Source organism: Polypterus senegalus, chromosome 3 (assembly GCF_016835505.1).
Source record: "Polypterus senegalus isolate Bchr_013 chromosome 3, ASM1683550v1, whole genome shotgun sequence".
NCBI classification, from domain to species: Eukaryota; Metazoa; Chordata; class Cladistia; order Polypteriformes; family Polypteridae; genus Polypterus; species Polypterus senegalus.
The window spans coordinates 111371870-111386509 of NC_053156.1; the positions used below are offsets into that span (position 1 = coordinate 111371870).

Genomic DNA, 14640 nt, shown 5'->3' on the forward strand with positions numbered 1-14640 from the left:
TATGACGTCCTCAAACTAATACGTTAACATTTTTTATGTGAATAATGCCATTAATATGTCATTACGCAATGCACAAATTCAGAACCGTAATGTACAGTACTTAGGCGTCGGTATGCTAAAGATTGCCTTACAGACTCTCAATAGCAGACAGATTACCTTTTTTTGTTTTATTATAGGTCAAATTCTAGATCAACTGCTGAAAAGACCACCACTGCCCCCATTTCATGTTTTTCTGTTCTATTGCTTAATATTCTAAGCTTTTCCAAGGTGTAAAACAAAACATTATTCCTTTCATCAGTTTTACATTTAAAGTCACAGGTACTCAATCTACCGACAGTGCACCCTCCTTTGCGCTTTTTGAGCCCTGACTGATGTTATCGGCGATCTGTTTTCTGGGCTGCTTAAATGTCACGAGAACGCGCACAATTGTGGATTGTCTAAGCTCATCTTGAGTTAACTGGAAACATTTTGCGTTCGTGGAACCTTTTTAGCCTAGATTGGAAAACGAGGTGTACTTAACTAAATCTCGATTTCCTAAGTGCGCTTTATGGAATACACCCCACCGGATCTATACGAGTCAGATGATGTTGTATCCTGTCGGAATTTATTTGAGGTGGCGCCTGAAGAAATGGCGCTGCCCTGTAAGCAAGCGTGTAAAAGATATTTGTTGCATTTGGCACAGGAGCACATTGAATTCAGACTGCCGGTATGTAAAAGATTTTTTTGGCATATAGCGATGTTTGCGAATGTTCACTAAATGTTGCGGACTTTAAGAGGGCGTCTGTATTACTAAGCTGTTCCAGAGAAATATTGCAGTCTGTTCAAAACATAAGCAACTTAATTTGGAGTTATCGCTTAAAGGTTTTTTTTTTTTGATGTGTGTAATATGAAGTTATGTAAAATCAATAATGGTATTAATTTCAGTTTGTTTTTATTTGAAGTGTGTCGGCAGCATTACAGATTAGTTTGTATGCATAACTAATATCAGTAAACAAGAGCTTGTCGTTTGATCAATATGCCATTTAAGTGTTTGCTGGGAAGCTTTAAACGTTGCTTTTGTCTGTTTATATTTTTCTTATTTATCCCATGCACCATTTACAATTCAAAAATGTAAGACTATTCAAAAAATTTCATATTGGCATTTTAAAATGTATTTTCTTCAGTACATAACATAGGTGAGCAATTATGTAAGTTCAGATGTTTGTTATATTCGTGTTGTTAATGGAGCCATGAACGGATATCTGACAGTGGCCAGGGGTTAGAGTTACAAAAAGAAAGGAGGCAACCATAACCTGACGTTATCGTTTTCTTCATATCTTTTTTGGCATAATCTACTGTTAAACGATACAAATACTGCAGAAGTTAAAAGGGACAGAGTTCTACTATTATTATACATGTTGGAACATTATGTACACACACATACTGTATATACAGTATACAGTGGGTACGGAAAGTATTCAGACCCCCTTCAATTTTTCACTCTGTTATATTGCAGCCATTTGCTAAAATCATTTAAATTAATTTTTCCCTCATTAATTAATGTACACACAGCACCCCATATTGACAGACAAAAAAAATAATTTTTGAAATTGTTGCAGATTTATTAAAAAAAAACCTGAAATATCACATGGTCCTGTATTCAGACCCTTTGCTCAGTATTTAGTAGAAGCACCCTTTTGAGCTAATACAGCCATGAGTCTTCTTGGGAAAGATGCAACAAGTTTTTCACACCTGGATTTGGGGATCCTCTGCCATTCCTCCTTGCAGATCCTCTCTAGTTCTGTCAGGTTGGATGGTAAACATTGGTGGACAGCCATTTTTAGGTCTCTCCAGAGATGCTCAATTGGGTTTAAGTCGGGGCTCTGGCAGGGCTATTTAAGAACAGTCAGAGAGTTGTTGTGAAGCCACTCCTTCGTTATTTTAACTGTGTGCTTAGGGTCATTGTCTTGTTGGAAGGTAAACCTTCGGCCCAGTCTGAGGTCCTTAGCACTCTGGAGAAGGTTTTTGTCCAGGATATCCCTGTACTTGGCCGCATTCATCTTTCCCTCGATTGCAACCAGTCGTCCTGTCCCTGCAGCTGAAAAACACCCCCACAGCATGATGCTGCCACCGCCATGCTTCACTGTGGGGACTGTATTGGACAAGTGATGAGCAGTGCCTGGTTGTCTCCACACATACCGCTTAGAATTAAGGCCAAAAGGTCTATCTTGGTCTCATCAGACCAGAGACTCTTATTTCTCACCATCTCAGAGTCCTTCAGGTGTCTTTTAGCAAACTCCATGAGGGCTGTCATGTGTCTTGCACTGAGGAGAGGCTTCCGACAGGCCACTCTGCTATAAAGCCCTGACTGGTGGAGGGCTGCAGTGATGGTTGACTTTCTACAACTTTCTCTCATCTCCTGACTGCATCTCTGGAGCTCAGCCAAAGTGATCTTTGGGTTCTTCTTTACCTCTCTCACCAAGGCTCTTCTCCCCCGGTAGCTCAGCTTGGCCGGACGGCCAGCTCTAGGAAGGGTTCTGGTCGTCCCAAATGTCTTCCATTTAAGGATTATAGAGGCCACTGTGCTCTTGGGAACCTTAGGTGCAGCAGAAATTGTTTTGTAACCTTGGCCATATCTGTGCCTTGCCACAATTCTGTCTCTGAGCTCTTCAGGCAGTTCCTTTGACCTCATGATTCTCATTTGCTCTGACATGCATTGTGAGCTGTAAGGTCTTATATAGACAGGTGTGTGGCTTTCCTAATCAAGTCCAATCAGTATAATCAAACACAGCTGGACTCAAATGAAGGTGATCTCAAGGATGATCAGAAGAAATGTAAAGCACCAAGAGTTAAATATATGAGTGTCACAGCAAAGGGTCTGAATACTTAGGACCATGTGATATTTCAGTTTTTCTTTTTAATAAATCTGCAACAATTTCAAAAATTCTTTTTTGTCTGTCAATATGGGGTGCTGTGTGTACATTAATGAGGAAAAAAATTAATTTAAATGATTTTAGCAAATGGCTGCAATATAACAGAGTGAAAAATTGAAGGGGGTCTGAATACTTTCCATTACCCACTGTGTATATGTGTGTGTGTGTGTGTGTGTATATATATATGTATATATGTATGTGTATATATATATATAAACTGCTCAAAAAATTAAAGGAACACTTTGAAAACACATCAGATCTCAATGGGAAAAAGAAATCCTCCTGGATATCTATACTGATATAGACTGGGTAATGTGTTAGGAACGAAAGGATGCCACATCGTTTGATGGAAATGAAAATGATCAACCTACAGAGCCCTGAATTCAAAGACACCCCAAAAATCAGAGTGAAAAAATGATGTGGCAGGCTAGTCCATTTTGCCAAAATTTAATTGCAGCAACTCAAAATTGTACGCAGCACTTGGTATGGCCGCTGTGTTCTTTTATACATGCCTGACAACATCGGTGCATGCTTCTAATGAGATGACAGATGGTGTTGTGGGGGATCTCCTCTCAGATCTGGACCAGGGCATCACTGAGCTCCTGGACAGTCTGAGGTGCAACCTGGTGGCATTGGATGGACCAAAACATAATGTCCCTGAGGTGTTCTATTAGATTTAGGTCAGGAAAGTGTGGTGGCCAGTCAATGGTATCAATTCCTTCATCCTCCAGGAACTGCCTGCATACTCTCACCACATGAGGCCAGGAATTGCGTGCACCAGGAGCCACTGTACCAGCATAGGGTCTGACAATGGGTCCAAGGATTTCATCCTGATACCTAATGGCAGCCAAGGTGCCTTTGTCAAGCCTGTAGCGATCTGTGTGACCCTCCATGGATATGCCTCCCCAGACAATCATTAACCCACCACCAAACTGCTCATGCTGAATGATGTTACAGGCAGCATAATGTTCTCCATGGCTTCTCCAGACCCTTTCACTTCTGTCACGTGCTCAGGGTGAACCTGCTCTCATCTGTAAAAAGCACAGGGCACCAGTGGTGCATCTGCCAATTCTGGTATTCAATGGCGAATGACAATCGAGCTGCATGCTGCTGGGCAGTGAGCTCAGGGCCCAATAGAGGACATGGGGCCCTTGGGTACCCTCATGAAGTCTTTCTGGTTGTTTGGTCAGAGACATTCACACCAGTGGCCTGCTGGAAGTCATTTTGTAGGGCTCTGGCAGTGCTCATCCTGTTCCTCCTTGCCCAAAGGAGCAGATACTGGTCCTGCTGATAGGTTATGGACCTTCTATGGCCCTCTCCAGCTCTCCTAGAGTAACTGCTTGTCTCCTAGAATCTCCTCCATGCCCTTGAGACTGTGCAGGGAGACACAGCAAACCTTCTGGCAATGACACGTATTGATGTGCCATCCTGGAGAAGTTGGACTAACTGTGCAACCTCTGTAGGGTCCAGGTATCACCTCGTGCTACCAGTAGTGACACTGACTGTAGCCAAATGCAAAACTAGTGAAGAAACAGTCAGAAAAGATGAGGAGGAAAAATGTCAGTGGCCTCCACCTGTTAAACCATTTCTGTTTTGGGGGTCACCTCATTGTTGCCCCTCTAGTGCATCTGTTGTTAATTTCATTAACACCACAGCAGCTGAAACTGATTAACAACCCCCTCTGCTACTTAACTGACCAGATTAATATCCCATAAGTTTCATTGACTTTATGCTATACTCTGATTAAAAGTGTTCCTTTAATTCTTTTGAGCAGTATATATATATATATATATATATACTGCTCAAAAGAATTAAAGGAACACTTTTTAATCAGAGTATAGCATAAAGTCAATGAAACTTATGGGATATTAATCTGGTCAGTTAAGTAGCAGAGGGGTTGTTAATCAGTTTCAGCTGCTGTGGTGTTAATGAAATTAACAACATTATGGGATATTAATCTGGTCAGTTAAGTAGCAGAGGGGTTGTTAATCAGTTTCAGCTGCTGTGGTGTTAATGAATTTAACAACAGATGCACTAGAGGGGCAACAATGAGATGACCCCAAAACAGGAATGGTTTAACAGGTGGAGGCCACTGACATTTTTCCCTCCTCATCTTTTCTGACTGTTTCTTCACTAGTTTTGCATTTGGCTACAGTCAGTGTCACTACTGGTAGCACGAGGTGATACCTGGACCCTACAGAGGTTGCACAGGTAGTCCAACTTCTCCAGGATGGCACATCAATACGTGTCATTGCCAGAAGGTTTGCTGTGTCTCCCTGCACAGTCTCAAGGGCATGGAGGAGATTCTAGGAGACAAGCAGTTACTCTAGGAGAGCTGGAGAGGGCCATAGAAGGTCCATAACCCATCAGCAGGACCAGTATCTGCTCCTTTGGGCAAGGAGGAACAGGATGAGCACTGCCAGAGCCCTACAAAATGACCTCCAGCAGGCCACTGGTGTGAATGTCTCTGACCAAACAATCAGAAACAGACTTCATGAGGGTTGCCTGAGGGCCCAAATGTCTACTGCGCCCTGTGCTCACTGCACAGCACCGGGAGCTCAATTGGCATTTGCCATAGAATACCAGAATTGGCAGGTCCACCACTGGTGTCCTGTGCTTTTCACAGATGAGAGCAGGTTCACCCTGAGTATATGTGAAAGACGTGAAAGGGTCAGGAGAAGCCGTGGAGAATATTATGCTGCCTGTAACATCGTTTAGCATGACTGGTTTGGTGGTGGGTCAGTGATGATCTTGGAGGCATATCCATGGAGCGACTCACAGACCTCTACAGGCTAGACAACGGCATCTTGACTGCCATTAGGTATCAGGATGAAATCCTTGGACCCATTGTCAGACCCTACGCTGGTGCAGTAGGTCCTGGTTTCCTCCTAATGCACGACAATGCCCGGCCTCATGTGGCAAGAGTATGCAGGCAGTACCTGGAGGATGAAGGAATTGAAACAATTGAATGGCCTTCACGATCCCCTGACTTAAACCCAATAGAACATCTGTGGGACATTGTTTCGGTCCATTAGGTGCCGCCAGGTTGCTCCTCGGACTGTACAACAGCTCAGGTATGCCCTCATACAGATCTGGGAGGAAATGCCACAAGACACCATCCGTCGTCTCATTAGGAGCATGCCCTGACGTTGTCAAGCATGCATACAAGCTCGTGGGGGCCACACAAGATACTGAAAAGCATTTTGAGTAGCAGATTTTAAGTTTTTGAAAAAATGGACTAGCCTGCCACATCTTCATTTCACTCTGATTTTAGGGTGTCTACACAATTGAGCCCTCTGTAGGCAGAAAACTTTTATTTCCATTAAAAGACTTGGCATCCTTTTGTTCCTAAGACATTGCCCTGTCGTTATTTGTATAGATATCCAACTTCATATTGAGATCTGATGTATCTAATGTGTTTCTTTAAAGTGTTCCTTTAATTTTTGTGAGCAGTGTATATACACACACAGTGCATCCAGAAAGTATTCACAGCGCATCACTTTTTCCACATTTTGTTATGTTACAGCCTTATTCCAAAATGGATTAAATTTATTTTTTTCCTCAGAATTCTACACACAACACCCCATAATGACAACGTGAAAAAAGTTTACTTGAAGTTTTTACAAATTTATTAAAAATAAAAAAATTGAGAAAGCACATGTACATAAGTATTCACAGCCTTTGCCATGAAGCTCAAAAGTGAGCTGAGGTGCGTCCTGTTTCCCCTGATCATCCTTGAGATGTTTCTGCAGCTTAATTGGAGTCCACCTGCGGTAAATTCAGTTGATTGGAGATGATTTGGAAAGGCACACACCTGTCTATATAAGGTCTCACAGTTGACAGTTCATGTTAGAGCACAAACCAAGCATGAAGTCAAAGGAATTGTCTGTAGACCTCCGAGACAGGATTGTGTCCAGGCACAAATCTGGGGAAGGTTACAGAAAAATTTCTACTGCTTTGAAGGTCCCAATGAGCACAGTGGCCTCCATCATCCATAAGTGGAAGAAGTTCGAAACCACTAGCACTCTTCCTAGAGCTGGCCGGCCATCTAAACTGAGCGATCGGGGAAGAAGGGCCTTAGTCAAGGAGGTGGTCGCTCTGTCAGAGCTCCAGAGGTCCTCTGTGGAGAGAGGAGAACCTTCCAGAAGGACAGCCATCTCTGCAGCAATCCACCAATCGGGCCTGTATGGTAGAGTGGCCAGACGAAAGCCACTTCTTAGTAAAAGGCACATGGATGGCAGCCCGCCTGGAGTTTGCCAAAGGGCACTTGAAGGACTCTCGGACCATGAGAAACAAAATTCTCTGGTCTGATGAGACAAAGATTGAACTCTTTGGTGTGAATGCCAGGCATCACGTTTGGAGGAAACCAGTTACTGCTAATCACCAGGCCAATACTATCGCTACAGTGAAGCATGGTAGTGGCAGCATCATGCTGTGGGGATGTTTTTCAGTGGCAGGAACTGGGAGACTAGTCTGGATAAAGGGAAAGCTGACTGCAGCAATGTACAGAGACATCCTGGATGAAAACCTGCTCCAGAGTGCTCTTGACCTCAGACTGGGGAGACAGTTCATCTTTCAGCAGGACAGCGACCCTAAGCACACAGCCAAGATATCAAAGGAGTGGCTTCACGACAACTTTGTGACCGTCCTTCAGTGGCCCAGCCAGAGCCCAGACTTGAATCCTATTGAACATCTCTGGAGAGATCTTAAAATGGCTGTGCACCGATGCTTCCCATCCAGCCTGATGGAGCTTGAGAGGTGCTGCAAAGAGGAATGGGCGAAACTGGCCAAGGATAGGTGTGCCAAGCTTGTGGCATCATATTCAAAAAGACGTGAGGCTGTAATTGCTGCCAAAGGTGCATCGACAAAGTATTGGGCAAAGGCTGTGAATACTTATGTACATGTGATTTTCTCAGTTTTTTTTTATCTATACTAATAAAAGGCAAAGCCCTCACTGATTGACTGACTCACTCACTTACTAATTCTCCAACTTCCTGTGTAGGTAGAAGGCTGAAATTTAGCAGGCTCATTCCTTACAGCTTACTTACAAAAGTTGGGCAGGTTTCATTTCGAAATTCTACGAGTAACGGTCATAACTGGAACCTACTTTCGTCCATATACCGTAATAGCCTGCAGCTCGGTCGCCGTGTGAGACGGAGTTGCATCTCGCATCGTCATGCCTCCCACGTAATTGAGTGCCTGCCCATATAAGGTAAATATTCCCGGGTGAAGGACTGTGCTTTGCAAATTCATAAGTGAAGCTACTGGAGAAACCCTCCCTCAGTGAAAGTGCGAGCGAAACTTAAGTGCTGGGTCTGAGCTAAAATTAAATAAAGCCATGGACATCGCAAGATCGCACAAGATATTCGTGAGATACAAGTTTAATGAGAAGACGCAGGGTATAAAGCCTCGATGCTAAAGACCTGGCGAAGTCATGCCTTCTCTGCTGGCCTAAAAAAATATCTGAATCACAAACTGATGTTAATTATATTTTGTCCATGAATACTTATTAAATAATTCCAAATAGTCTCTCCGCTTCCTTTCATAGCTTTTCCAATGGTTGTGCTGCTTCCAGACATGTATTTTCGTATTAATGCATTTAACCAATCACATTTCGGCCATCATTTGTTGTCAGGCAGAGAGCTCTTCACAATCCGTTGTGCAGGCACTCTAACACAGAATAAATGTTGTTTTACCTGTTGCTTCAACCAATCAGATTTTGAGTTGGTGTCAGTAGGGCGTATGGCAACGTCACTGTATTCAGACCCACTGAATGGATAGAAGCCGATATGAGGAACTCTAAGAGGCCACTGAACGCACCACAGGTGCTCCGAGCACAAGATCCTCGAGCGCACTATGGCCAACTCCATGGCAGGATTCTGGACAATATTATTTGCCAGACACAGACCAGATTTCAAGACCACGAAAACCTGATGTTTGTCATACTCCTCGACCCCCAGAAGTTTCGGGAATACAAGAAAAATTTCACGCATGCAGCCTTCTCCACTTTAACACAAGAGCCATGGAGTGGTTTTTGATCTGTCTCCGCTAAAAACAGAAATGACTGTAATGTATGCCATGGATGATTTTGCAGGAAAATCTCCCACTGATCTCCTTGACTTCCTTCATCAGAAAAATGTAAATGAGAGCATGGGGCAGCTGTTCACATTGGTATATTTGGCGGTGTCCATTCCCGTGTACACTGCTTCTGTCGAGCGGACATTTTCAGCCCTAAAGCGAATTAAAACTTATGCCAGAAATACGACAGGGCAGGTTCGACTTTCAGCGTTAGCTTCGATGGCGATAGAAAGGGACTTTTTGATGGATCTGAAGCGCATGGATACAGTAATCCCTCGCTATATCGCACTTCGACTTTCGCGGCTTCACTCCATCGCGGATTTATGTAAGCATATCTAAATACATATCATGGATTTTTCACTGGTTCATGGTTTTCTGCAGACAATGGGTCTTTTAATTTATGGTACACGCTTCCTCAGTTTGCCCAGTTGATTTCGTACAAGGGATGCTATTGGTGGATGGCTGAGAAGCTACCCAATCAGAGCACGTATTACATATTAAATAAAACTCCTCAATGATATACGTTCACACATTTCAAAGCTCTAACAGCCTGTATTGATTTTTGATTGTTTGCTTTTCTCTGCGCCTGACGGAGGGGGGTGTAAGCAGAGGGGCTGTTTGCACAGAGGCTGTTTGCTTAGAAGATACAGACGCTCCTCTAAAAAATGCTGAAAAGACTACCTTTACATTGATCCCTTCACTGTGGCGGCTTTATCGCGGTGCTTCGTTTACTTAAAAGCACAACGGCCCTATTGATTTTTGTTTACTTTTCTCTCTCTCTCTGACATTCTCTGCTTCTGATGGCGCTCCTTTGAAGAGAAGATATGTTTGCATTCTTTTAATTGTGAGAAAGAACTGTCATCTCTGTCTTGTCATGGAGCACAGTTTAAACTTTTGACTAAAGGGTGTTATTTCATGTCTAGAGGGCTCTAATAATGTTAAAATCGTATTTAGAAAGTCGTAAACAGGTTTTCTATGCTCTAACTGCAAAAATATTTATAAATAAAGATTTATAAATAAAGAATCCTACTTTGTGGAAATTCATTTATCTGTCTGGAGCGAATTAACTGCGATAAACAAGGGTTTACTGTATAACTGTGCATAGAATATTTATAAACAGTGTGGGAGAGTTTCTAAGGGCTTAAAATATATAAAAATAACCATACAAACATATGATTTCTTCTTCGCGGATTTTCACCATTCGGGTGGGGGGGTCTGGAACGCAACCCCCGCGATCGAGGAGGGATTACTGTAATCCGTACGACAGAGTAATTGAACTGTTTTTGAGGAAAGAGAGGAAGATGGATTTTGGTTACAAATAATCCGAATTTTTGGTGAGTAAAAAATGTTGCGACTTTCCTAAATAAGTTTATGAGTTATTATTGATGTTTTTTATGTGTGTTGCGGCTGTAGCTGCAGTAGAAAGGAACTTGTTCACCGCTGGTTTGTCTACTCAATAAAGGCATTTATTATGGCTACAGGAGTTATATATCTGCGATGCAGCGGCTCTTTATACTGTATTTCTGCATATTAAGATGGTTTTTATAACCATAAATTAGTTTTGAGGGCGGGTTGATTCAGACGGAGCACTACTGAAGGCCTAGGTGTGAGATGCACGGTCCGCCACTGGACAAGATGATACGTAAATTTGATGAACATTACAACCCGAAAATAAACAAAACTGTAAAGAGGTTCAGTTTATACTTTCCTAGCTCTTTATTTAAACAGTTTTCCTTCTCACTTTTCTGCTCCTTCGCTGTCTTCTCCCTTTTTGTTCAAAATACGCGCCTCCATGCCTTTTTACAGTCAGCTCCCCATACGTCACACCATGGTACGTTTAGCACAAGTTGATACCGGGAATGCCTGTTAAACATCTTATATTCACGAGTAGCGATTTGCGTAGTGAACACTTCGATGAATGAAACCTGTTATCTTTACAACGGTTGACAAACACGGAATGTAACTTCATAACAACACGTCCTCCAAATACGAACCTGATTGAAAGAAATAGTAATAATCAAATCCTTGATGACAGCAACACTCATAACAGTGACAAAACAATTACATTGACAATCAGGTTATGTTATTTTTAAAATGTTTCCTTTTCTTTTTCATAACTTCTTTAAAACACTACTTCTCCGCTGCGAAGCGCAGGTATTTTGCTAGTTTTTAATAAATTTGCAAAAACCTCAAGTAGACTTTTTTCATGTTGTCATTATGGGGTGTTGTGTGTAGAATTCTGAGGAAAGAAAATTAATTTAATCCATTTTGGAATAAGGCTGTAACATAAAATGTGGGAAAAAGTGATGTGCTGTGAATACTTTCCGGATGCACTGTATATTCTGCTTATTATCCTACTTTTGCTGTTCAGTTTCTTCAGTGTTTATATTCTACTGTGGCTTGTAATAACAATAGAGATGCAAGCTCAAATGACATGATGATTTGTATTTCCTAATCAGAGCTGACATTTCACTCATTACATTCTGTGTTGTTATTTTACATAGCCTACAGAGTGAGATTCACAGCAAGTGACAGTATAGTTGTTTTGTTACGGGAAAATGGTTCCAGGGATATGAACATAAGTAGGCAAAGAATCAGAGAGAAGAGGTCTAATACTTCTATTTTGTTTACCTAATCAATTATAACATTTAAATACATATGAATGGGTTATAGAAATAAAGAGACAAACAATAACATACATACATACAGTAACATACATCAAAAGACCCAGAGCCATCATCCCAGACCAGTAGACTGAGGGGGCCCGCTTGTCAGTCTTGTCAAAGGATCAACCCTTTTAGCCTTTCATTTTTACCGGGCGGTGCGCGCTGTCCCCACGGTTGAGCCTCCAAAGAAACTGAGGGCGGAACCTTCCCTTATATACTAATTGAGCGTCCTTGCCCAAAGCGGCTTACGTGTAAGCAGTGTATACAGAAGTGATTAGTTTCAGCACACACACCTTTCCACGGGACGCGGTGTTGTTTTGCACTTGGTCCTGATGATGACGACACCTGGTACCAGGAGGCACACAAAAATAAGAATTGCGTAGTGAAGCCCCTTGAAGTGAAAAACAAGTCAGCATGCCCCTTTATCCTGACGGAGACGGCGTCTGGTACCAAAAGGCACACAAAAATAGTGAAGCCCCTCGAAGTGAAAAACAAGTCAGCATAACCCTCTGGCCATATTCCCAGTACTTTTCCTTCTTGAAGCTGGTTTTTGCGCTGAGCGACCAATGTCCATCTGCTCTCTTGATCCCCCCCCTCTCTTTAGAAAAATCCTTCCATTACAATAGTGAAAAGAACACATGAGAGTTTGATTGTACTTTGTACAAATAAGAATAAATCTTAACTGACTCGATTACACTGCATTGTATTTTTAACTAGCAGAATACCCGCGCTTCGCAGCGGAGAGAGTGTGTTAAAGAAGGTACGAAAAAGAAAAGGAAAAATTTTAAAAATAACGTAACATGATTGTTAATGTAATTGTTTTGTCATTGATATGAGTGTTGTTCTCATATCTATCTATCTATATCTATCTATCTATCTATCTATCTATCTATATATATATATATATATATATATATATATATATATATATATATATATATATATATATATATATATAGCAAAATACCGCGCTTGGCAGCGAGAAGTAGTGTGTTAAAGAAGGAAAGAGAAAGAAAAGGAAACATTTTGAAAATAACGTAACATGATTCTCAATGTAATTGTTTTGTGTATTTGGTGGCAGCGTCACAAAGTTATTTTCGTCTAGCTGCATCAGAAAATGTACCACGACGTCTGACATGCCTCCTTTTTACTGTTTTATCACAGCTTGGATTGTTGCTGTCATATATACATACACATACACATACATACACACATATATACACACATATATATATATATATATATACACATACACATACATACACATATATATACACACATATATATATATATATATATACACATATATATACTTGTGTGTATGTTTGTATGTGTCTATATGTGTGTGTATAGCTTTGGTCACTGATTGCAAGGGAAAAATAATAAAATGTAGTCTGAGTTATTAAACAGTAAAACATTAACGTTTTAAGAAGTACAGGTACATTGAGCACTACTGGAGTGGTTGGGGTAAACTACATTTTAAAGACTGTGTAACACAACAGGTAAGTAACTAACAGCAGCTAAAATGTATATGGATCATCTCTCGGTAGTAGATCCCTTTTGAAAGGCGCTACACGATGGCTGTGGTATAGAAATTACATTTTCTATGTGAACTTTCAAATTTGTGCCTCTGGTAATGTGCCTTACCGGCAATTAAAGAAAATTATTTTGTGTCCTTTGCAATGTTAAGAGAGAAAGGCTTTGGTTTGGGATAAAAGGAAAAAAGGTGTAAAGAAAGGAAAGTTGCCTTTCCTTTTATATAGTATAGAGAGATGTGTTCGCTGACGATATGAGCATCTTCTGGGGACAGTCGCGGTGTGTCTTGTGTAGACTGGTGAGACGTCCCCGCCATTAATCAGCTGTGATGGCACTGTCAGTCTTCCACTCCTGTGCGTATCTTCATAATCCGAGCTGAGGACCTCATAATCGTATACGTGCAAAAGAAAGTGTGAATCGCCTTAATATTATTTTGCCGTGGTGTAGAAAAGGGGTCCCGTGTTTGCACTTGTCTGGGCTATAGCGCAGGGGAGGAAGAAAAATTAAAAGTGCTCACTTTGACTTAAGGCAGAAGCGCAGTCAGCGTCTCAAAGGCCGGCACAGCTACGCACGCGCGCTGGCTGCTCGACTTTTGCTGGGCAGGAGACCCCTTTGTACACACGTTCATGATATCAAAAGTCTAAGCGTTCTTTGGAGGTAATTCATATATTATATATATAGCAAAATACCCGCGCCTCGCAGCGGAGAAGTAGTGTGTTAAAGAAGTAATGAAAAAGAAAAGGAAACCTTTTAATAATAACGTAACATGATTGACATTGTCATGAGTGTTGCTGTCATATAAATGCCTGCCTAAATAAGTCACCCTCGCTTTGCTCTTACTTTTTTACCGTTCATTTAATCATGGCTAGTGGCGGAAAACTTATAAAATGGAAGGAGGATGGCTTTACCAAAACAAATATTGATGGCGAATCGATTATTCATAAAGCTTGAATTGGTGATCTGTTTTTCTGTGTTAACCTCATATTTTTTCATACTTCTTCTCAAACTAAGGTGGTGCGAGGGTAAAATGAATCGGGATACGGTGATCAATGTAATCGGTGTACCAGGAAATCATGCATTGACAAAAGCTCCCTTTGCTTGTAATGCAAAGTGTGATTAAATGCATTATTTTTTAACGCGTTAAGGAGCACATGCATCGAAGCTTCTCAGCTGTGCTTGTGCTAAGAACGAAATGAGATGAATGGGAGGGGTGATGATGACGTGACTCCCCCACCCCGCCTTAACTGTCAATCCCCCACAAACACAGTCTCTCGGAATTTGCATAAGCACACCCTTCACCTACAATTTTAACTTGTAAAATGGGCATGTGAAACGCCAGCGGTAGCCTGTCTATGAACTTAATTTAAAGTTTAGGTTTGCACCTTGCTTTCTTTCCGAGGTAGCAGGACTCATGAATATGGTAGTATATGTCACTCGCCGCTTCTTAT

General features: G+C 41.5%; 1 protein-coding gene across 2 annotated transcripts in view; it reads left to right on the forward strand.

Annotated features, from left to right (window-relative positions):
- Nucleotides 1-382: 382 nt before the first annotated feature.
- trmt11 (tRNA methyltransferase 11 homolog) overlaps nucleotides 383-14640 on the forward strand; it is a 116992-nt gene continuing 102734 nt past the window's right edge. The window contains exon 1 of one of the 2 annotated variants that reach the window (XM_039747817.1): nucleotides 383-706. In XM_039747817.1, coding sequence (XP_039603751.1) covers nucleotides 548-706 — 159 coding nt within the window. In that variant the 5' untranslated portion in view covers nucleotides 383-547. The remainder of the gene's footprint in view (nucleotides 707-14640) is intronic. The other variant, XM_039747816.1, reaches the window with a different exon arrangement.